The following is a 22,197-nucleotide window of genomic DNA, read 5'->3' on the forward strand; positions in this document are numbered from 1 at the left end:
GTCTCTTTTTCCCTCTCTCCCTCTCCCTCCCCCTCCCTCTTCTTCTCTCTCTCTCCCTCTTTTCCTCTCTCCCTCTTTTCCTCTCTCCCCCCTCCCTCCCTCCCTCCCTCTTTCCATCCTTCTCTGTCTCTCTCTCTCTGTCTCTCTCTCCACCTCCCTCTTTCCCTCCCTCCCTCTTTCCCTCCCTGTCTCTGTCTCTCTCTCTTTCTCCCTCCCTCCCTCCCTCTCTCTCTCTCTCTCTCTCTCTCTCTCTCTCTCTCTCTGGACCCCCTTCTAAAAATTCTCGAGAAACCCCCAAAGTATTTTTGTCGGCCCGGATATTTATTAATATTTATTAAAACGGATGCCCTTCCTGCTGCTATATTAATATTTATTAAAATATTTAAACAGCATTTGCTGTTGTACGGCTTCTCACAATTCCACGATAGGATTTTAATATACAATTATTTTTCTGCGCAGGCTGGCAAATAATTTGGGAGTTCAGAGACCGCCCCCGAGAGGTGCCTTCGAGAACCTCAGGGGTCCTCACACCGACCAATTCATGGACACAGATAGATGATCAAGAGTTGGAAGGGACCCTTTAGGTCATCTAGTCCGACCCCCAACCTCTCCAAGCAGGAGACCTTGGTTCTGTATGCCCAGAAAACTGAATTAACGGAGCCCACTCGGATTTACTCAACCTGGGGACAGGTAAGGTGGGGAAAAGGTATTTTGGGAACGCCGCCTGCTCATTGACCATTGCAGTACAACTCTTAAAAATAAAGAATATAACCCCCCCCAAAAAAAGAGGTGAATTGCCCCCCTTGGGCCAACAAGGGGTGGTAGCAATTAAGGTAGGGGGGAGCACCTCAATCCGGAGCGTTTACGCGCAGGAGCAGGATTCCAACGGAGCACTTACCAAAAGGTTTTCGGTGTTTGAAGGGAGGAAAGGAGGCCATCAGGAGATCCACTCGCTGGAGCCAAATTGACCAAGGGGGGTGGAGGGGGGGGGAAGGAAAAAAAAAAGAGAGAGGCAGAAGCGCGCCGAGATCCCGAGACGGCTCTGCAGGCGTTCCCGCCAGCCCGCCGCGACTTAAATAGCGCAAGGAGATGCGCAATTTTGTTTTTTCCCCCCCATCCTGCTTTCAGGATCGGGGCCACTTCTGTTTCCGGTGGGGGAGGGGGGAATGGGGGTGGAGAGCATGGATGCAACTCCAGAGGCGTTTCTCCCCCCCAAACACCCCCACCCCGCTGGAATTTAACCCAATTTCACGGGTCCTGGGAACTCCCCGCCACTAGGTGTCCAAAAAAACCCGAGATTTATTAGCGGTTTGGGGCGGGGTGGGGGTGGTTTTCAGAGGTCTTTTCACACCAGCCCCGTCGGGAAAGAAGTAAGCCTAACCCGACGTTGCAACGGCAAACCTGGAGGATGGTTTGCACGCGTCGGAGCGTTTCAACGGGTCGTGGGAACGGGCTGCAACGCGGATCGCGCCCCATCCTCCTCCTTTTCTCGCTTCTCCGGCTCTTCTGATTTTAATTAGTTAATGGGTTTTAGTCGTCAGGTTCTTAATTTTCGGCCAAAAGTCTAACAGTATAATTCTTTTAAATTTTTTAAATTTTGTATTGGATGTTTTTTTTTTTTTAACTTGGCTGTGCACCGCCCTGAGTCCACCAGGAGAAGGGCGGTATGCAAATTTAAATAAATAAAATAAAATAAAATAAAATAAAATAAAATAAAATAAAATAAAATAAAATAAAATAAAATAAAATATGAATGAATGAATGAATGAATGAATGAATGAATGAATGAATGAATGAATAAATAATTTGGAAGCTCCTTCGGGGCGGGGAACTTTCGATTTATTGCTCCTTTCGGCTACATAGGACGATGCCACTCTTTTGTTGCCAGGTTTCTGCTACATTTTTTCCCCACCTCCTCTCTCCTCGTCTGTTTTTTTTCCTCCTTTCCTTTGTTTTTGCTTGTTTCAAAAATAAATAAATAAATAAATAAACAGGGCATCCAACATCCGATCTTCCCTCTTAAAAAGCCTTCATTGAAGGCTAACGGGTGTGTATTGTGTATTTGTGTACATCTTTAAATCCTATCACTATTATCCTAAAAAAAACCAAAAAAACCCCCAAAACTCACCTGTTGGGGTCCATCCTATTGGCTAGGTAGATAACTTGTTTTCATTGCCAGGTACTTAAAAAATAAATAAATTTAAAAACCTCTTGCTGCGGTCTTATTGTCTGTGCAGGTGTTTTTTTTTTAAATTTGATTTATATGCCGCCCTTCTCCGGAGACTCAGGGCAGCTTACAGTGCGTTAAGCAGTAGCCTTCATCCTTTTTGTATATTTATACAAAGTCAGCTTATTGCCCCCACAAACTGGGTCCTCAATTTACCTACCTTAGAAAGGATGGAAGGCTGAGTCAACCTTGAGCCTGGCGAGATTCGAACTTACTTTAATTGCAGACAGCTGGTGCTAAATTACAGTGCTTTAGTCTGCAGAGCTATCTGCTTTTTTTTTTTTTAAATAAAAATAAATATCCCATCTTCTCTCTTAAACCCCTTAAGCCTTAATTTAAGGCCAACGCGCGTGTCTGTGTGCATTTGTGTACGTCTCTAAATGCACACAAAACGGCCTGGCTAGGTGGCTAAGACGCTGAGCTTGTGGATCAGAAAGGTGGGCGGTTCGAATCCCTAGCCTAGGTCTCCTGCTGGAAGCAAGGGGGTCGGTCTAGATGACCTCCAAGGGTCCCTTCCACCTCATTCTGTTATTCTTATCAGTGTTATCCTTACAAAAAAAAAAAAAAAACCTAAAACCCACCATCCTATTGGCTAGGCAACCTGTTTTCATTGCTGGATGGAAGACCACCAGGAAATCTCAACGGGTGAGGCTAGAATTGAGAAACAAGAAAAAAATAATATAGAAACAGGTATTTTATTTATTTATGGCTTTTCCATAAAACAATTAGGAGTTTAAACTGAGCGGGAGTCTTGTACACCTTTTTTTTCCAGGCTCAAGCAAAATCAATCATGTTTTTGTTTCGTGAATGGGAAGGGAAACGGAGTCTGGTTAATACTTGGATGGAAGACCACCAGGAAATCTCACGGGTGAGGCTATTTATTTATTTATTATTTATTAATCAAATTTCTATACCACCCTACTCCCCAAGGACTCAGGGCGGTGAACAGCCAAGATAAAAAAACAGATAATACAAATATTAAAAGTCCCTTAAAATTATTAAATATTTTGGCCGAAACACAGATTAAAACACCCAATTTATAAAGGCTAGAATTAAGAAAACAAGAAAACAGGCCCTTTTATTTATTTATGGATATTCCATCAAGTCATTAGGAGTTAAAACTCGGCAGGCTATTTTATTTGCCAGGTTTTTTTTTAAAAAAAAAACAACAACTCTCTCACTGCGGTGTTTTGTGTGTCTGTGTGTTTGTTTATGTTTGTTTGTTTATGTTTTATTAAATTTGTATACCGCCCTACTCCCGAAGGACTCAGGGCGGTGAACAGGCACAGAATAAAATACAGAAATACAAAAGTTAGAAACCATTTAAAACCAACTTAAATAATTTAGCCCAAGACAATTAAAAATCCCAATAATTTAAAACAAATTAAACTTGGTAGTACTTGGTAGTACAGTGGTCTAAGGCCCCCTGTTATTAAGCTGGTTATTAAGACCAGCTGCCTGCAATTACTGCAGGGTTCGAATCTCGCCAAGGCTCAAGGTTGACTCAGCCTTCCATCCTTTCTAAGGTGGGTAAATTGAGGACCCAGTTTGTGGGGGCAATAAGCTGACTTTGTATAAATATACAAAAGTATGAAGGCTATTGCTTAGCGTATTGTAAGCCGCCCTGAGTCTCCGGAGAAGGGCGGCATCTAAATCAAATTAAAAAATAAATAAATAAATAAAATTTCAGTTTAAAAATGTAAAAGAAAGGGGAGAAAGTTTGTGTTTTAATAATAACAGCGACAAGCCAAGTGGCCGCTCCGGTTGAGCTACCTGGCTGTCCTTGCAAAAACTTTGGCAAAGTTTTATTTTTTTTTCTTCCTTTCTTGTTTTTTTTCTTTCTCTCTCTCTCCTTGGGCTTGGGGTGGGTGGGTGTGGCTGGGTGGTGGGGGGGGAGAAAAAATATCTTCCCGGTGGGTTGGGCCAATCAGGAGCCGGCGACGCCAGGGGGAGGGGAAGGGGCGTGGGTCCCCTCCCTCCCCCCCCAAAAAAAGGGGAGGGAGAGAAGAGCCCTGTTTGCACGTGACGCGTTCAAACCTTTCTCCTTTGTCTGAATTGCGCTTGGCTGCGCCTTTGGAAGCAGCTGAAGTTCTCTTGGCTTGGGAAGGAGGGAAGGAAGGAAGGAAGGAAAGAAAGAAGGAAAGAAAGGGTGGGTGGGAACAGCCTCCCCCACCCCAGATCTGTCCCCCCCCTCTCTCCTCAACCCCCTCCTCCCTTCCCACCTGCTTGCTCCCCAGCTTCCAGGCACCTGGTTCCCCCCAGGTGCGTGCCAGCCAGATCTCTCCAAAGGCGCACGGTTTGGGGGCTCGGTCCCCTCGTCCTGGGGTGCCCATGGCCGGCCGCCGGGCCGTGCCCCCTTCTCTGTGGTCCGGCCACGAGCGACTTCGCATCGGCGAGCGTCTCCAAGCCAGCCTGGCTGGTCTTTGGGAACTGGATCTCTTGCGCGTAATGCAGAAAGCCAGCGTGGAGAGCGCCTTGGCTGGGTCGGAGGAGCCCAGATCGGTGAGATGGGGAATATATATATATATATATTGGGTGGGTGGGCTTGGTGGCCAGCTCTAGCTTCTCCTTCCCTCCCCCCGGGGGTGGGGGGAGAAAAATTGCACGTGTAAAAAACCTTTTTGGGAATCGGGTGCCTTTCCTTGGCAGAGCCAAGCAAATCTTGGCTTTAAAAAAAAATAAATAAAAAATCTTTCCATCAGGTGCCAGGCCAAATAAATAAATCATTTTATTTCTATACCGCCCTTCTCCCGAAGGACTCAGGGCGGTGTACAAGCCGATTAAAAACACAAGGCAACATCAGTTCAAATAAGTTTTAAAATTATTAAATGAATTCGGCTCAGTTGAAAAGCCCAGGAATTTAAAAGCCAATTTAAAAGTGTTATGTTGATAGCCCAGCCTGGCGGAACAACAGGGTCTTGAGTGCACAACGAAATACCCGGAGGTATTATTATTATTAATAATAATAATAACAACAATAATAATATAGTAATAATAATACTTAGGACACTGGCAGCAAACCAATGTTATAAAATGTTATCTAATTTTAGGTTCGATTTAATTGGGCCAAACTATGTTATAATAATAATTTTAATTAGCAATTTTATGATGTTTGTGTATCTATATTTTTCTTGACTGTACACAGCCTTGAGTCCTACAGGAGAAAGGCAGTATAGAAATATAATTAATAAATAATAAATAAATAAATAAATAAATAAATAAATAAATAAATAAATAAATAAATAAATAAATAAATAAATAAATAAATAAATAAATAAACAAACAAACAAACAAACAAACCCGTATCAACCATTAGCACCAGTCAGTGGTATTTGTGACACCTTTTTAAATGTTGACTGAGTTTCATGTTTAATGAATAAAATAATAATAATAATAATAATATCATCATCATCATCATCATCATCAGGTGAGCAAACGCGCGGGATCCAGTGGGTTTAATCTGGCAGGGAAGCAGAGCTGCTGGCTTCTTTTCTTGGAGCCCCAACTCACGAACAATCCTAGGAAAGTGCAATAAGAGATTCTAATGTTTCCCACCTTTTCTTTTCTTTTCTTTTCTTTTTAATTTCCAAGCTTCTCTGGATATCTTTGGCCCCGTGTTTGGGAGGAGGATCCCACCCTTAAAGGATCTCTTGGGGGAGAGCCCAGGAGAAGTTGCTGAGGCTTGGGGGAGCCAATGGGTCCCCCCCCCCCCCGTCTGAGCTGGTGGCAATCTGTGTGCGTTTGGGGGGGGGATCCCTTTAGGTGGGAGCTTCTGTGGTGCTCTAAAAGCATTTGACTACAACTCCCATCATTTCCGCAAGCGGCTTTTGTTGTTTAAAGAGCAGACTGGAATTTGGGGAGGGGGCTTTCCCCCTTCTGCCATGTGGTCAGGAGGATCCATGTTTGGGATTTGCAGATTTGAACGGAGGAATAAAAAAAAAAAAATGGAGAGAGAGAGAGGGGGGCCCAGTATCTTTTCATCTTTTGATCCTGAATGCTATTTAAAATATTTCCTGACTTGTTCATTCCTACCTTTCAAGGGAATGTAAAGGGAAAGATTTGGCCTTCCCTAAATCAGATTTTGGGGTTGGGAGATGGGGTAGAAAGATGAATTATATTCCTGTGTAGAAGGTGGATATTATAATTTTTTGGGGGGGTGGGTTGGAAATTACTGGTTATTCTGCGAGGAATGAACTCTGCTTGCTTGGATTTGGTTCAAAGTTGGAGAAAAAGAATTTTTTTAAAAAAAAATCAATATTTCACTTCACCACGATTTAATTTTACCCGGAGTTTGATTGCAAAGCCCCAGAGGGGGATTTCAAAGGAAAAATCTTAGGAAGAAATTTGCTACCTGAAAAAAAAAAAACGCTTGTAAGCTAAAAGAAGGAAGGAGGTGAGGAAAAAAAAAATCAGGATTTATTGCAATTAAAGGCTTAAGTTTAATTAGAAATATTCAGCTGCTTTTTCAGCCTGGTCACACACCCTCAGGGGGCTGAGATGGTTGAGAAGGCTGGGTGGTATAGTCCTCACCTGTGTGGTGTTTGTTTTTGTGTATCCAGGCAAGTTGTGAAAAGGCAGAAAAATAGAGCTAATGGTGGGTTTTACTCTTATCGGAGAAAAATGAACGTTTCATGTCTGGTTAACACTCGGATGGAAGACCACCAGGAAATCTCACGGGTGAGGCTAGAATTGAGAAACAAGAAAACAAATATATAAAAACAGGCATTTTATTTATTTATGGATATTCCATAAAACAATTCAGAGTTTAAACTCAGCTGGAGTCTTATGTACACCTTTTTTCCCAGGCAAAATCAGCCATGTTTTTGTTTCGTGAATGGGAAGGGAAACTGAGTCTGGTTAATACTTGGATGGAAGACCACCAGGAAATCTCATGGGTGAGGCTAGAATTGAGAAAACAGAAAACAGGCCCTTTTATTTATTTATGGATATTCCATAAAGTAATTAGGAGTTAAACTCAGCGGGAATCTTCTGTACACTTTTCCAAACTCAAGCAAAATCATTCATGTTTTTAATATTTGTATTATTCGATTCCTTGGCTATCAAACCAGAGGCACGAGACAGAAAAATTGCCTGCCACCAAATTTATATCTATGGAGATTCTTAATCATCCAGCTTCTTGGATGAGAAACGAAATGTTTTCAAGGAAAAAAAATGGAGGGGATGGGACAAAATCCAAAAAAGTCCAGGGACTACCAGATTTAATTGGCCATACAGGTAAGATATGATCTTACAGGTAGTCCTTGACTTATAATAGTTCATTTAGTGACTTACAATAGTTTCATTTAGTGATCTTCAAAGTTACAAAAGCACTGAAAAATACCATTTTTCACACTTACGACCGTTCCAAGATCCCCATGGTCACGAGATCACCATTCAGGTGCTTGGCCGCTGACTCATATTTATGACGGTGGCAGGGTCCCTGATCCCCCTTTTGCGACCTCCTGATCAGCAAATTCAATGGGGGAAGCCAGACTCATTTAAGCACCGGGCAACTAACTGAACAATTGCAGTGATTCACTTAACAGTTGCGGCGAGGACGGGCGTAAAATGGGGCAAAACTCGCTGAACAACTCAGCCACAGAAATTTTGGGCTCCATCCATTGTGGTCACAAGTCGAGGACTACCTGTAGATGGGAACAGATCTCCGGTGGATTTTTCGGGTTAACAAAGCTGCCTAGATATAAATTACCTAGAAATAAGAATATAAATTTGCAAAACGAGGTTGTAAATAAAAGACACCTGTGTGGGGGAGAAATTAGGCTCCGGAAGAGGGGGACAAAATTGGCAGATTGGGTGGGGAGGACTTGTAGCCTGGATCGGGTTGGAGGAGGGGGGGCAGAAAAAATGGGATCCTCCAAAAGGAGATCACCACACCTACTTCCCAAATACGGAAGGACTAGATTTAAGGCTGAGCTAGGAACTAGGAAGACGGACCAGGTGTATAAAAAAGTGGGAGAGCAAAAAAGCTTGTTGCAACGTGGCAGATGGGCAATTAATATTGAAGCTTTGAAAAAGGGGGCGGGCGGGGGAAGGATCAGGGAATGGGGCGGGTGAGGGGTGGGCTGGAAGAAGGCCGGAGGGGGGCGCGAATTGGGCTCGGTGTGATCTCCACATCGGGTGTGTGATAGCTAACATATGGCAAGACTCCCACTGTTTGACAATCTTTCTTGAGCCATCCATGCTGCTTCTTACTCTGTGTTTACAAACACAAACACGGATTAAAATCTGGGTTTCCACCGTAATGTGGTGGTGGTGGTGGGGCGAATTTGGTTTTTCTGGGCCTCTGGAGCCTGGGGAGGCTGTTTTTGCCCTCCCCAGGCTCGAGGAAAGCCTCTGGAACCTGGGGAGGGCAAAAACGCCCTCCCGCTGTGGTGCAGGAGGCCGACTAGGCCACGCCCACCCAGCAACTGGGCAGAGAACCCCTTGCTAAAAATTTCTGAAGCCCACCCCTGGGTAGTACCAATGTCTTTTAGCATACATCGCTGGCTGGTGAATTATTTTGCTTTTTTACTGGGCTCTTGGCCTTGGCCTTGTGGGTGGGAGATCTACTCACCCAAACAATAAACTTTCTGTTTGCAGGGATAGGGACTTCCTCTTGGCACCGGTTACCTCTCGACCGGAGGCTAATAAAAGTTGACACGCTTTATTTTTGTGTAAAATAAATAAATTATTTTCTCCTTTGCTCGCCTTTGCCTCTTGGCATTCCTGTGGTTTTCAAAGTTTGCCTACGCGAAGGTAGATATTTCTCCCCCACCTCCCCCCACTTCAGTTTCGGTTCAACCTCAGGTGTGGAAGGATTCAGGAAAGGGCGATCAAACCATTGGGATATTTGGCAAATGTGTAAAGAAAGCTAGAAAGTACCAATAAAGGAGATGTTTGCAGCTCGGGGTTCAACTGTAGGGTCCTTGGTGCTCTCCAAGCTGGGTGATTTTCTTGCAGACATTCCGTGACCCAATTAGGGAACATCATCAGTGCTAGAAGCGAGTGGGGATTGTGGAATGGAGGAGGAGGATGTGGTAGCGGAGGAATGTCGAGTCCTTGATATCCTCTGAGCTTGGTTTTCTTGCAGACGTTTCATGACCCAACTAGGGAACATCATCAGTGCTAGAAGGGAGTAGGATTTGCTCTTTTTATATACAAGTGAATCTTCCAGCTGCCAAGGTTGAGAATCACTGCCTTAGAGAGAAAAGACAGAATATAAAAACGTATTCATAACCGCGGTTAAAGAAAATTGGAAGCCACTTCGTGATATCTTTTATCATACACAGCCTCATTATCAAATGTAATCTTTTACACCTTTGGCTGTAGAGTCCTGCCCGAGTCCCTGTTGGTTCAAGGTGTAGATTAATTATTTGCAAAATAGTTACCTCTGGCCTGGACTGGAAGCCTCATTAAATGGCCGGTAAAATTAATTTTTTTTCTGCTGTCGGAAAGCCATTTCCTCGGCTCTGACTTCCCACCAGTTGCATTGCAAAGACTGTTCCTCATTTTACATCCTCCGGGATTCCTGCCCACTTTGATATTAATATTTTTTTTTAAAAGATGCTTTCAGGAGATAGATATATAGATATACATCCTGCGAGCTCCGGAACTTAAAATTTTAAAATAATTAAAATTTTATTTAACTAAGTATGGCTCACAAGCTATCATCATCCCCCACTGATAAGCAAGCTAGGAGGGAGGAAACAGTAGGAATGAAGCCTCCATCATCCAGCATGACGACAGCAAGAACAACACAGCTGATTACAAGTGGGAGATTGCTGGAAGGGCCTATTACATGTTCAAGGGCCAAATTTATTTATTTATTTATTAATAAATTTATTAAAGGCAGAGATCTCTGTAATGGTAGTTTAATACTCTGACGATGTCAGCAGGGGCTGACGAAAGCTTAGTTAAATAAAATTTTAATTATTTTAAAATTTTAAGTTCTGGAGCTCGCAGGATGTCTGCTTCTTTCTTTACATATATATATATATATATATATATAAACCCAGCTTCTTGTTTTTGCTTGGATTTCCCCAAGTACGCCTTGACATAAATCCACCTTTCAATGGTGAAGTGTCTTGGATTTATAATATTTTCCCTCTTTTGGATCACTTCTCCTATCTCACAGCCTTCCTTCTCTGTCGCTACAATGCCAGGACTGTTTATTGATCGGATTCAGGAAGGCGCACAAAGAGGAAACAGAGTGGGTAGCTGTAAAACTGGTTTGCTCAGTGTCCTACACGCTTTGCACAAGGAAGTGTTTTGATCAACCCACCTGAAACGATGGAATGTATTTTGCTCCAGAGATCCAGAAAGGGTTGAGAGGCTTGGAATGCACCAGCGAGTGGATTACGTTTTGCTTACTTCCATTTGTTGATGTGTTTTTACGTTCCCAATATTAACAATCCCCCCAGGAAGATTGATGTCAGTCACAGGTTTTGCGAGACGGGCAGGTAATATAAACCGGAGAAATGTGGAGAAGGAAAGAAGTGAGGAAGAAAGGGAAAAAGGAAAGGAAGGAAAAAGGAAAGAAGGAAGGATAGAGAAGGATGGAAAAGAAAGAAAAGGAAAAGAAAGGAAAAAAAGGAAAGGAAAAAGGGAAGAGAACAAAATATGGAGAAGGAAAAAAAGGAAAAGAAAGAAGAAAAGGAAAGGAAAGGAAAGGAAAATATAGAGAAGGAAGGAAGAAAAAAAGAGAAAGGAAGAAAGAAAAAGAAAGAAGAATATGAAGGGAAGAGCTTGCGGGAGGCCATTTTCACCCTCCTGGAGGCTCAGGGAAAAGCCTCCAGAGCCTGGGGAGGGCAAAAAACAGGCCTCCTGGAAGTTCCGGAAGTCCGGAAACGGGCCCATTTCCAGCCTCCTAAGGGGCCTCTGGAGTCCTGGGGAGGCTGTTTTCACCCTCCCGGAGGCTCAGGGAAAGCCTCCGGAGCCTGGGGAGGGCAAAAACACCCGAAGAGAAAAAGATTAGCCATCCCTGTCCTATATTTTGCTTCTTGGGATCGTCGTAATGTTTTCCTCATGGTGGGAATCCATATTGGTACCTTCAGGCCAATAGGCGAAAACGAGGGGGAAGGATGGACAAGGGTGCGTGAGGGATCTACTCCGGCCAACACGGGATTCCCTCCGAGGTTGCACGCCACGGGTCTTTGCAACCCCCACCAAAAGGGATCTTTTGACCTTCCTCTCTTCTTCCACCTGGCCATACAGGAGGACCCCAATGTCTTCGGAGACGAGAAGTTGATCCATCCCAACGGCGCAAAGTTGGACCAGAACAAAGCAGCGTCCGTCCTCGGATGCGGCGAGGGACGTTGTGGCTTGTACGCCTCATCGGAGAACATGGAGTTGTGCGTTCACGCCGAAGATGGCGCGGACAAGGAAGGTTTGGGGCTGAGGATGATGGGCGAGGAGTCCAAGAAAGCGGGCCTCAACGGAGGAGACACCACGGAGGTGCCCGAAGCCGATTCCAGACCCAGTTCAGGTACGTCCACGTTCAGACAATCCGGATCCTAATATTTTCATTTTCCTTCTTGGATGTCTGCCTTTGTTTCCCTTCCCTAACCAGGGTTTGTGTGTAAACCAGGGTCTGTAGACCTGTCCCAAACTCTCTCTGGCAGCCCAACGAAACAATCATGGCGTTTTTGTTCATCTCTGGCCCAGCAAGCCACGGTTTAACGCAAGCTAAGATATGTCAGCCAACCGTGAGCCCCAATTTATCACAGTGGTTTCGTAGTTTAAGCCATCTATACTCCACAAGTTAAAATCCTAGATCGGGGCTGAATCTGCATGTTAGTTAGCTGGTTCGAGGTTAGGGTTAGATTACGGTTAGTGTTAGCTCATCCTACCCAGCTGATATATTTAATCAGTATCTGCAGATTGAGGCTGATGGGTATTGTAATCTGGCAGTTCCAATCAGTCTTGGAGAGAATTGGGCACAAAAGTCATCACCCTTCCCTGTTTCTGCAAGGTATTTGGCATTTGGGGTAGACTGCTCCTATCCATGGTGGTTCCATCGTGATGGAAACATCGAAAACAGATGTCAGAAAAAGACCTGACAGTCCATCGGGTCTGCCCATGATTGGTCGATCTGATCTCCTCCTCCCGTTAAACTTTTTTTAACAGTTAATACAGGTAGTCCTCGATTTACAACGGTTTCATATAGTGACCGCTCAAAATTGTTACAACGGCACCGAAAAAAGGGACTTATGGCCACATTTTTACACTTACGACCATTGTAGCATCCCTACCGTCAGGGGATCAAATTTGAAAAGCTTGACAACTGACTCATAGTTACGACGGTTGAAATTCAAACTCTTGGCAAGTGACTCACAGTTACGACGGTTGAAATTCAGACTCTTGGCAACTGACTCATAGTTACGACGGTTGCAGTGTCCCGCGATCCCCTTTTGTAGCCTTCTGACCAGCAAAGCCCATGGGGGGGGAAGCCCGATTCACTTAACAACCGTCTGACTAGCTTAACAAATGTCTTGATTCGCTTAACAACTGTGGGACGGATTTACACAACTGCATCGGTTCACTTAACCACCGTGGCAAGAAACGAGCATAAAACGGGGCAGACTCCCTGAACAATTGTTCCGCTTAGCGACATAAATTGGGGGGGGGGCTCCGTTGCAGTCGTAAGTCGAGGACTACCCGGATTTTGCAACCCGGCCTGTCGTAACCAGGGGTCTCTGCACATTTCAGGGTTTTACGAAACCAGCGAGATGGGCTCCCTCTCGGATTCATGCGCCTCGGTGCACAGCGACGGACCGGGGGCCTCGCGGTGTAGCATCGGTTCCCTCCCTCACCTGCCCGGATTGCGCGAGAACGGCTTCATCCGCCCGCGGTCCACGGACGAGGCTGCCGTCCGTCTCCTCGACCTCCAACTTCAGCGCCTGACCTTGGCGAGGGCAGCCGGGACGGACAACCGACGTCCGGTATCCACTGGTAAGGCCCCGTATTCCTTGTGGAGGGAGGCTGATTTTGGGGGGGGAAGGTCTCCGTCCTAGATATGAGAGAACATAAAATGCGAGAGTCTGTGGTCGAAGAAGGGCGAGAGTACTGAGCAGGGAGGTCTGAGTTCGAGTCCCGCCTCAGCCATAGAAGCTCCCCCTGGCAGATTTTGAAAGCCTTTCCCTTTCAATTCAGCCTACCTCATAAGGTTGTTGTTAAAGGAGAGGGGAGGAAAAAAAGACACTAGGAGGATGTTTTTTACATTGGGCGGCCTTTTAGTGTTTGGAATAAGGCATTTATTATAAATCGAATGAAGAAATTGATCCCACCCTGCACTTATCATTCTCGGCCTCTCCTCGATGTGAGGAAAGGAAAGAAGGAAAGGAAAGGAAGGGAAGGGGGAAAGGAAAGGAAGATAGAAGAAAGGAAAGGAAAGAAGGAAAGGAAGATAGAAGAAAAGAAAGGAGAGGAAGATAGAAGAAAGGAAAGGAAAGAAGGAAAGGAAAGGAAAGGAAGGAAAGAAGGAAAGGAAAGGAAGGGAAGGGGGAAAGGAAAGGAAGATAGAAGAAAGGAAAGGAAAGAAGGAAAGGAAGGGAAGGGGGAAAGGAAAGGAAGATAGAAGAAAGGAAAGGAAAGAAGGAAAGGAAGATAGAAGAAAAGAAAGGAGAGGAAGATAGAAGAAAGGAAAGGAAAGAAGGAAAGGAAAGGAAAGGAAGGAAAGAAGGAAAGGAAAGGAAGGGAAGGGGGAAAGGAAAGGAAGATAGAAGAAAGGAAAGGAAAGAAGGAAAGGAAGGGAAGGGGGAAAGGAAAGGAAGATAGAAGAAAGGAAAGGAAAGAAGGAAAGGAAGATAGAAGAAAAGAAAGGAGAGGAAGATAGAAGAAAGGAAAGGAAAGGAAGGAAAGAAGGAAAGGAAAGGAAGGGAAGGGGGAAAGGAAAGGAAGATAGAAGAAAGGAAAGGAAAGAAGGAAAGGAAGGGAAGGGGGAAAGGAAAGGAAGATAGAAGAAAGGAAAGGAAAGAAGGAAAGGAAGATAGAAGAAAAGAAAGGAGAGGAAGATAGAAGAAAGGAAAGGAAAGAAGGAAAGGAAAGGAAAGGAAGGAAAGAAGGAAAGGAAAGGAAGGGAAGGGGGAAAGGAAAGGAAGATAGAAGAAAGGAAAGGAAAGAAGGAAAGGAAGGGAAGGGGAAAGGAAAGGAAGATAGAAGAAAGGAAAGGAAAGAAGGAAAGGAAGATAGAAGATAAGATAGGAAAGGAAAGGAAGATAGAAGAAAGGAAAGGAAGATAGAAAAAAGGAAAGGAAGATAAAGGAAAGGAAAGGATATAGAATAGAATAGAATAGAACAGAACAGAACAGAACAGAACAGAACAGAACAGAACAGAACAGAACATGATATAACAGATAATGGAATGAAATAGAGGAGAGATAGAGAAGAGAAAAGAGAAGAGAAGAGATACAGAGTAGAAGCAGAGGAATGGAGTGGAGTAGAATGGAATGGAATAGAATCAAAACTTTATTGTCACTTTGAATGTCCACTAATCAGCATACATTAAAAAAGGAAATTTCATTGCATATATAGCTCTTAAAGGGTCACCACCTCCAATATACATTGCATAAACATGACTTAATAAAAGAAATAAATACAGAATGATGTATATACCCACATGTATTATATGAAGAAAGCTTCTAGTCCTCATCGCTGCCTCCAGCCATCCTTGATATCGCCACAGTCTAGAGAAGGGACTGGATTTGAGAATGAAACCGCGCTGAAGAATGCTGGTTTTGGAAGTTCTTACAGCAGCCCTGTAAGGTAGTCCAGGCTAAGAATGGCAGTGAAATTGTTGGCTTATTTCATTGGCTGACTCCAGTGTTTGGAGTCAGGCGAAGCGTGTCGTGTGACCCCAGCCATCAAGGCTTGTGTCTGTCAACATTGGCAATTTGAACATGGGTGGACTTCAACTCCCAGAATTCCCTAGCCAGCTTGCCTCAAGATGGGAGAACTTCAACTCCCAGAATTCCCTAGCCAGCTTGCCTCAAGATGGGAGAACTTCAACTCCCAGAATTCCCTAGCCAGCTTGCCTCAAGATGGGAGAACTTCAACTCCCAGAATTCCCTAGCCAGCTTGCCTCAAGATGGGAGAACTTCAACTCCCAGAATTCCCTAGCCAGCTTGCCTCAAGATGGGAGAACTTCAACTCCCAGAATTCCCTAGCCTTAAGATGGATGGACTTCAATTCTTAAGAATTCCATGAATTCTGGGAGTTGAAGTCCACACAGCTTAAAAGTTGTCACCATTGAGAAACATTGCAGTAGAGCTTGTGTAATAAGCCATGATTAGATCATACAGCTCAGGAGCCATTTTGGCAAAGGGAGAGATTTGAACCTGGATCTCTATTGGTGAATATTTCGCTGTCACTCTTAGCGTCGGACTACTTTACGGAGCTGTTATAAAAGATTCCTAAAACCACCAGCCTCTTAAGAGAAGCTTAATTCTCAAATTCAGTCTTTCTTCTAGTGAGTTTCAAGTGAATTCTTGTGAATGTTTTAAGGATGCCGGGAGCAGCCATGAGGACTAGAAACTTTTTTTCGGTTCACATCGAGGAGAGGAATGATAAATGCAAGGCTGGATCGATTGATTCATTCGATCTTTTGAATACTTCATTGCAACGCTAAAGGAAGCAAATGTTAAGACATCCGTCGGGCCCTAAAAACTCATCTCTTTCAGTTAGCTGGTCTCTCTTGATTTTATGATTTTATGGTTGGTTTTAAATTTTGATATGGATTTTAAATTGATAAATTTTAAACTATGGGCCAAATTTAATTATTTTAAATCTATTTTTAATCGTACTTATGTATAAATGTTTTTTATTTTGGCTGTTCACCGCCCTGAGTCCGAAAGGAGAAGGGCGGTATAGAAATTCGAATAATAAATAAATAATAAATAATAAATCCTCCTGGATGCGAAGATGTCCCGGTTTGGGAGGGGGGCGGAGCCTCCTGCCGGCGGCGCTACCAGCTCGCTGAACCACTCGCCGCTGGCACTATCAGCTTGCACGAACCGGATAAAGCCAGCTGCATTTCATCACTGGATTCTACCCCGTCGAATGAGTAACCCTGGCACGCTAAATCTGAGCTGTCGATCCAGGGAAACGATCCAAATTAGGCAGGCACCAGAGTGTAATTGTGTTTTTGCTTCGCCGTGCAGCGGAGTCAGCTTCCCCTGTTCCAACCTGTTTGTTTACTTGAAGATGTCTCCGTTTTATAGTCCCCTCAAGGCAAGGTACAAAATACCCCACCTAATTATGGCTTAAAAAGCCAAATCCTCGGCACGTCATTCAGTCTGAATTTGTTTCTGTGTAGACGTTGGGGAAAGGTAGCTTACGGTTTGTGCGTTTGCAGTACACAACCCCGGGACACTGCCGTACGCAACCCCCAGGACGCCGCGACTGCCATAAATATGAGCCAGTTGCCAAGCGTCCGAATTTTGATCCCGGGGGGGATGCTGCGATGGACATATTTTATTTATTTAAATTTATTTATTTATTAAATTTATATGCCGCCCCTCTCCGGAGACTCAGGGCGGGTATGTGTGAAATACAATCAGAAGTCACGTTTTTCAGTGTCGTTGTAACTTCGAACCATCCCTAAATGGATTGTTGTAAGTCAAGGACTATATAGAAAGGTTGTTCTAAGGTAGATGTCCTGTCCCGGTCTATAATCTTAAAAATTGAAACTGTACTTGGGAGCTCCCGATTCCCTATTTCTGTTTCATGAAAAGCATCATCATCTTCTTTTAACGACCCCATAATAATCCCTTGCGGGGGTGGAGTCTGGGCAACTGAATGGAGCTAGCAGAGTGTTTTAATGGCCAGATGCCTTTCCTGTCACCAATGCGGAGTTTTGTTCAGCAGATATATTTTCATTCTGCCCAGAGAGAGAGAGAGAAATATCTGCCTCTACCTAGGATTGAACTCTCAGCCTCCTGATTGTGAGGCGAGAGGCTCCACCTCTAGGCCACCGCACCACTCCTTTCATTAAACAAATCCGAGGGGATAAAGAATCGGATAGACACCCGGAAGAGGTATTAGATTCTCGCCAGAATTGTAGATTCCTGTACCTCACGAGTTCTTTTTAATTGTGTCTCTTGGAACAGGTGACCTCGAGTTCCTGTTGGGCCTTGGCTCCCTGCCCCTCTCGAGACCCCCAAATTTCCTACGGTACAAGTCCGATCTGGTCTCTCGAAACACCAACGAAGTCTACCACTACCCCAGTCCTCTCCATGCGGTAGCTTTACAGAGCCCTCTCTTCACCAACGGCCTCTCTCAAAGCTCGTCCCAGGAAGATCTCGATGAGGTGCCTCCGAAGGTTCCCAGATCCGACTCTCCCAAGAGAGACCTCCTCTGCTCCGGAGAACTCCCGAAGATCCGCTTGGATCAATACGTGGCGAAATTGGTGCTACGGTACAAATGCCGCACAGCAGCGAGTCGAACCGAATTGGGATACCTCACAGGGAACCAGAAAAGTTTATCGATGACGTCCATCTGCAGTTCGGGACCGGTAGCTGGTCAAGTCCTGGGCCCGATTCCAGGATGGAAGATACGACGGCGTATCTCCACTTGTTCTCACTTGCGTTCTCCTGAAGGTTCAGAGGGAGCACGAGATTCCCGGGTCCTGGACGGGTTGTGGGATTTCCCGCCGTTCCCAGAGATCAACTCGTTTCAATCGAGTACCACCAGCCTGGTTAAACCTAGCGAGTCATCTGTTATATCCCTCCCAACGCCGCAGGATCCTTCTGTCAAACTCATCCTGAACAAGCCATCTGCCACGCCAGATAGAAAAATTTGGGCAGCAGGGCCCCACCAACTGATAATCAAGGCCGAGCCCTCTTTGAGAAAGGAAACGTCATTGCCTCGAGCTGTGACTGGCGTCGACAAGCTGTACAAAGGCAAACACGCTTCGCGGGAGTTGGTGAAAACGTCCGAGCGAGGTGAGAAGGCGACCGAGAGAAGTTGGTTGAGTCCCCGCGAACTGCTACGCAGATTAAGTCTCCGGCGCAAACCGTCATCCCGCGTGGCGGGCAGGGCCCGAGCCAGTTCAGAAATGAACGTTCATGCGGCCGCGGGGCTGGTGTGCCCCAGCCAACTTCAAACCAACCGAGGCAAGGCCATCAAGCCGAAATGGACGTCGGTGCTGGAAATTTCCAGCAAGTCCTCCGGACGCCATCGCACGAAAGGAGGGACGTTCCTGCCGCCGGTGGTTTTGAACCGCAACCTTGCCTTTTCCTCCGACGCGCCGGCAACCTTCTGCTTCCCAGAAGATGGTCATTTTGACCTGCCGCCTCGGCAACAAGCCGGACGTCCGGGCAACGGGTCCAGGCTGAGCGAGGTGGAAGCAACCAGCGCGGTCAGCCTGAACGGAGACTGGATGTTCCACCAGCTCGGAGACCGATGGCTGCACGGTTCCGCCACGTTGGATTCGTCCGATCTGCCGCCTCACAACTTTAAGCTCCGACGCAGCCGTTCTTTCAAAGAGCTGAAGAAGATTGTGTCTCGCTCCTTCAAGAATTCCAGAACTGCCAAATACTAGAGAGAGAGAGAGAGAGAGAGAGAGAGAGAGAGAGAGAGAGAGAGAGAGAGAGAGAGAGGAAAAAAAAGGACATTCCTTTGGGACATGCGTGAAAGATAAATTCACGTCTGAATGCGTTGGGGGGAAGGGGGGGCCGGTTTGGTTTTTGTCGCGATCGTGTTGCAGAAGTTTCTCTCGTCGTCTGGACGATGAGACGGCCTCCTGCACGTTGGCATTCTTCCACATTGGCAATGTCGTGAATTTGGCCGAGGATGTCCTGAATTCAAATGTAAACCTCTCGCGAGACGTGGGACACCGACGGGCCCGCACGCAAACCAAAGCTGAACTTGAACTCGAGATCTCCCTCGAAACACCCCCCCATCCCCCCCGAGATGTTTTTTGTCAGCTCCTGCTCCTCCTCACTTTGGATTGGCTTTCTTAATTCTGCCAGCCAGAAGGGGATCGAAGAAAAGTCACAATTGGTTGAAGTCTGCTTCTGATCTTGGTTGTTTTGATATCAGGGACCAATCATGTGCAGTTTTCTTATTGTTTGCCACCGGTGATCCACTCTGGGTAGTCTATGTCCGATCAGTGAATGCCAAGTGCTATTTTGGGTTCTTTATACACAATAAACCCAAAAAAATGTTGGGTTTCCAAGAATCTGAGGTAATTTGGAGAGCCTGTGTCATGCTATCACCTTTCCTCCCAATCATCTGGATTCGCAGCTAGTTCTCAGTGAGGACAATCTTCCGTTACAGGTTGCCCTTGACTTGCGGCCCCAAATTCCTGTCGCTAAAGCAAGGCAGTTGTTAAGTGAGTCTTGCCCCGTTTGATGACCTTTTCTGCCACCCTGGTGAAGCAAATCACGGCCGTCACACGGTTGTTAAGTGAATCTGCCTTCCCCGTTGACATTGCTGGTCAGAAGGACGCAAAAGAGGAATCCCGTAACCCCGGGACGTCGTAAATATGAGTCCGTTTGCCAAAAACGTTCGAATTTTGATCATCGGGGGATCAAAATGGCCGTGTGTGAAAAAACAGCTGTAAATCACCTTTTTTTCAGTGCCGTGGTTAACTCCGAACGGTCACTAAATGAGACTGTCGTAAGTCAAGGACAACCTGTAAGGATTTCCTTAACAATTGCCTCAGTTAGCAAAAGAAACTTTGGACTTGTTTATGAATTGAGGGCTATTTTGTGTTTCCAATTCTTACAAACCCACAGCTTTGGATCACAAAAATGGAGCCGTTATCCATATTCGGCTCAAAATACGGATAACGGCTCCATTTTGGAGCCGTTATCCGTATTTATATCCGTTATTTTGTGGTTTAATTCGTCACACTGTAAAAAAAAAAAAAAGAAAGAAAGCTACTTTATGGCTAAACCCAGGCTTAACTGGGGTTAAACAAGCCACCTTGAAATGATTTGATGTGGCGTCAACCAGAGAGACGGTTCTGAGGGGTGAATGAAGCTTATCCTCGGATTACGGCTCCCATCATCCTCAACGGGGAGCAACAGGGCTGGCTGGGGATGATGGGGCATCGTAGTCCAGCCAAACGAGGACGTGGTAGCTGATGGGAGAACGGCTTCCGCCCCTCCGTTCAGTTTCCTGGGGGGGGGGCGAAAAGAAAATCTTTTGCCCGTTTTAGAGCAGAATAGGAGAGTTGGAAGGGACCTTGGAGGTCTTCTAGTCCAACCCCCTGCTTAAGACACCAGGAAACCCGACACCACTTCAGACAAACGGTTATATTTTTTTCAGGGATCGTGCGTTATTTCTGCAAATCAAAGCAACGTGTGCCACACCCCAGCCTTAAAAATCAGGTGCCACGAAGGTGAGTCCGTGTTTCCCCCGCACCAAGCTATGCAATTTTGCATAACTCATACCTGTTGCTTTATTTTCCCTTTTTTTTTCTTCTTCTTTCCTTTCCGAGAGTATAAAAGGCCTTCTCTACCAATTGCTGTTTACATCGAGATTCAATTCCTTGGCACCGCATTGCTAATAACAGTAATTATCAAGGCGGGGAGACAGAAAGGAGCATGGCAGCAAGTCGAAGCTTGCTTGGCAAAGATCGTGCAGAATTGGCCCTTAAATCTGCTTTCTTTTCATTCTTTTCCTGGCCCAGAAACGCTGCTTCAACAACTCTGCAGTCTAACCCAACCTTTTTTAAAATAATAATAATATTTTTTTAATTGAATTGACCTCGATGAGCTGCTGAGATGAACACCCAAGGTATTTTATATCTCTCGGATATCTAAATATCCAAAATAGCCCTTCTTTTTATTTTATTTTACTTTCCTGTCTCTCAAGTTTCTAGTCCTCCTGATTTGTTTTACAGGGGGGGACGGTTCCTTGGTTGAACAACCACAATTGAGTCCCAAAGGTGGTTTTTCAGGTGTTTTTTTTTTTTCTTTTGAAGACGTTTCGCTTCTCATCCAAGAAGCTTCTTCGGCTCTGACTGGATGGTGGGCATCCAAGAAGCTGAAGAAGCTTCTTGGATGAGAAGCGAAATGTCTTCAAAAGAGAAAAAACAACCAAGAAAGTCCAGTTTGCCTCCTGAAAAACCACCTTGGTCGTTCACTCGAGGATCCCCCTGTAAAACAAATCATGAGGTCTAGAAACTTGAGAGACAGGAAAGTAAAGAAAAATAAAATAAAAGAAGGGCTATTTACAAGCCCCAAACATCCGTTGATAAACGAGACGCTTGTTAAAAAAAAAATAGAGATAATTCCTCAGTTTACGACAATTGAGATCCAAATCTGTCACTAAGCGACACATTTTTTAAAAATTTTGAAGGTTGAACGATGCTTTCCAATGTTGTTGTAACTTCGGACCGTCACTAAGCGAACGGTTGTAAATCGAGAACTTCCCTCTCTTTTGTTGATAAAAGGCAGTTTTCCCACCTGGAAAAGTTGGATCTCTCGTCGACCGCAACCGAACGCAGCTGGGAATTTTAATAGCTGGAATCACAATTTATTTGAGGAGTGTGTGTGTGTGTGTGTGTGATGTATTTTGAAGTCCCCTCCGGCAACTTTTCGTTGCGATTGCAGCCTCACAAAGTCAGGCAACCGAGGCAGGTGCCAAAAAAGTGACGGTGATTTTATCCAGCCCTAAATAAGAATTAAAAAATTTGGATGCTCCCTTAATGCTGAATTTTGTGCGCTGTGTTAAGGGAGATTGTGTGGCTGTGTGTGTGTGAGGGACAGCATTTGAGGCACAATATGGTTAAACTGTCTAGGGATGTCCTATCTTTGTAGGGTAGACTGCTGATAACACAGCCTGAATGTCCAGACAGCACTAATCCAGAACCAAACAAACCACCTTGTCTTATTGCAATGGGTAAACTGAGTCACGCATTACGTCCTTGGCCAAAAAAGCTGGATATGCAATCAGAAAAGAGCTTTTAAGTGATCCTTGACTTCTGACCCAAGATTGGGATTGGCATTTCCATCGCTAACCAA

General features: G+C 45.0%; 1 protein-coding gene across 3 annotated transcripts; it reads left to right on the forward strand.

Moving 5' to 3' along the window:
* The first annotated feature begins 464 nt into the window (after positions 1–464).
* On the forward strand, positions 465–19,403 carry LOC117660009 (uncharacterized). 3 transcript variants are annotated; one of them, XM_087881086.1, is made up of 4 exons: positions 465–690; positions 11,441–11,711; positions 12,935–13,177; positions 17,332–19,403. In XM_087881086.1, exons 1-4 carry the CDS (start codon positions 556–558, stop codon positions 18,762–18,764), a joined length of 2,082 nt encoding a protein of 693 aa, XP_087737212.1. In that variant the 5' UTR covers positions 465–555; the 3' UTR covers positions 18,765–19,403. The 3 variants fall into 3 exon arrangements, with proteins under 3 accessions (XP_087737212.1, XP_034263955.2, XP_087737211.1); XM_034408064.3 differs by lacking the exon at positions 465–690 and adding an exon at positions 4,256–4,729; XM_087881085.1 differs by lacking the exon at positions 465–690 and adding an exon at positions 6,636–6,904.
* The last annotated feature ends 2,794 nt before the right edge of the window (positions 19,404–22,197 follow it).

Source organism: Pantherophis guttatus, chromosome 18 (genome assembly GCF_059756535.1).
Source record: "Pantherophis guttatus breed Tessera chromosome 18, ASM5975653v1, whole genome shotgun sequence".
NCBI lineage: Eukaryota > Metazoa > Chordata > Lepidosauria > Squamata > Colubridae > Pantherophis > Pantherophis guttatus.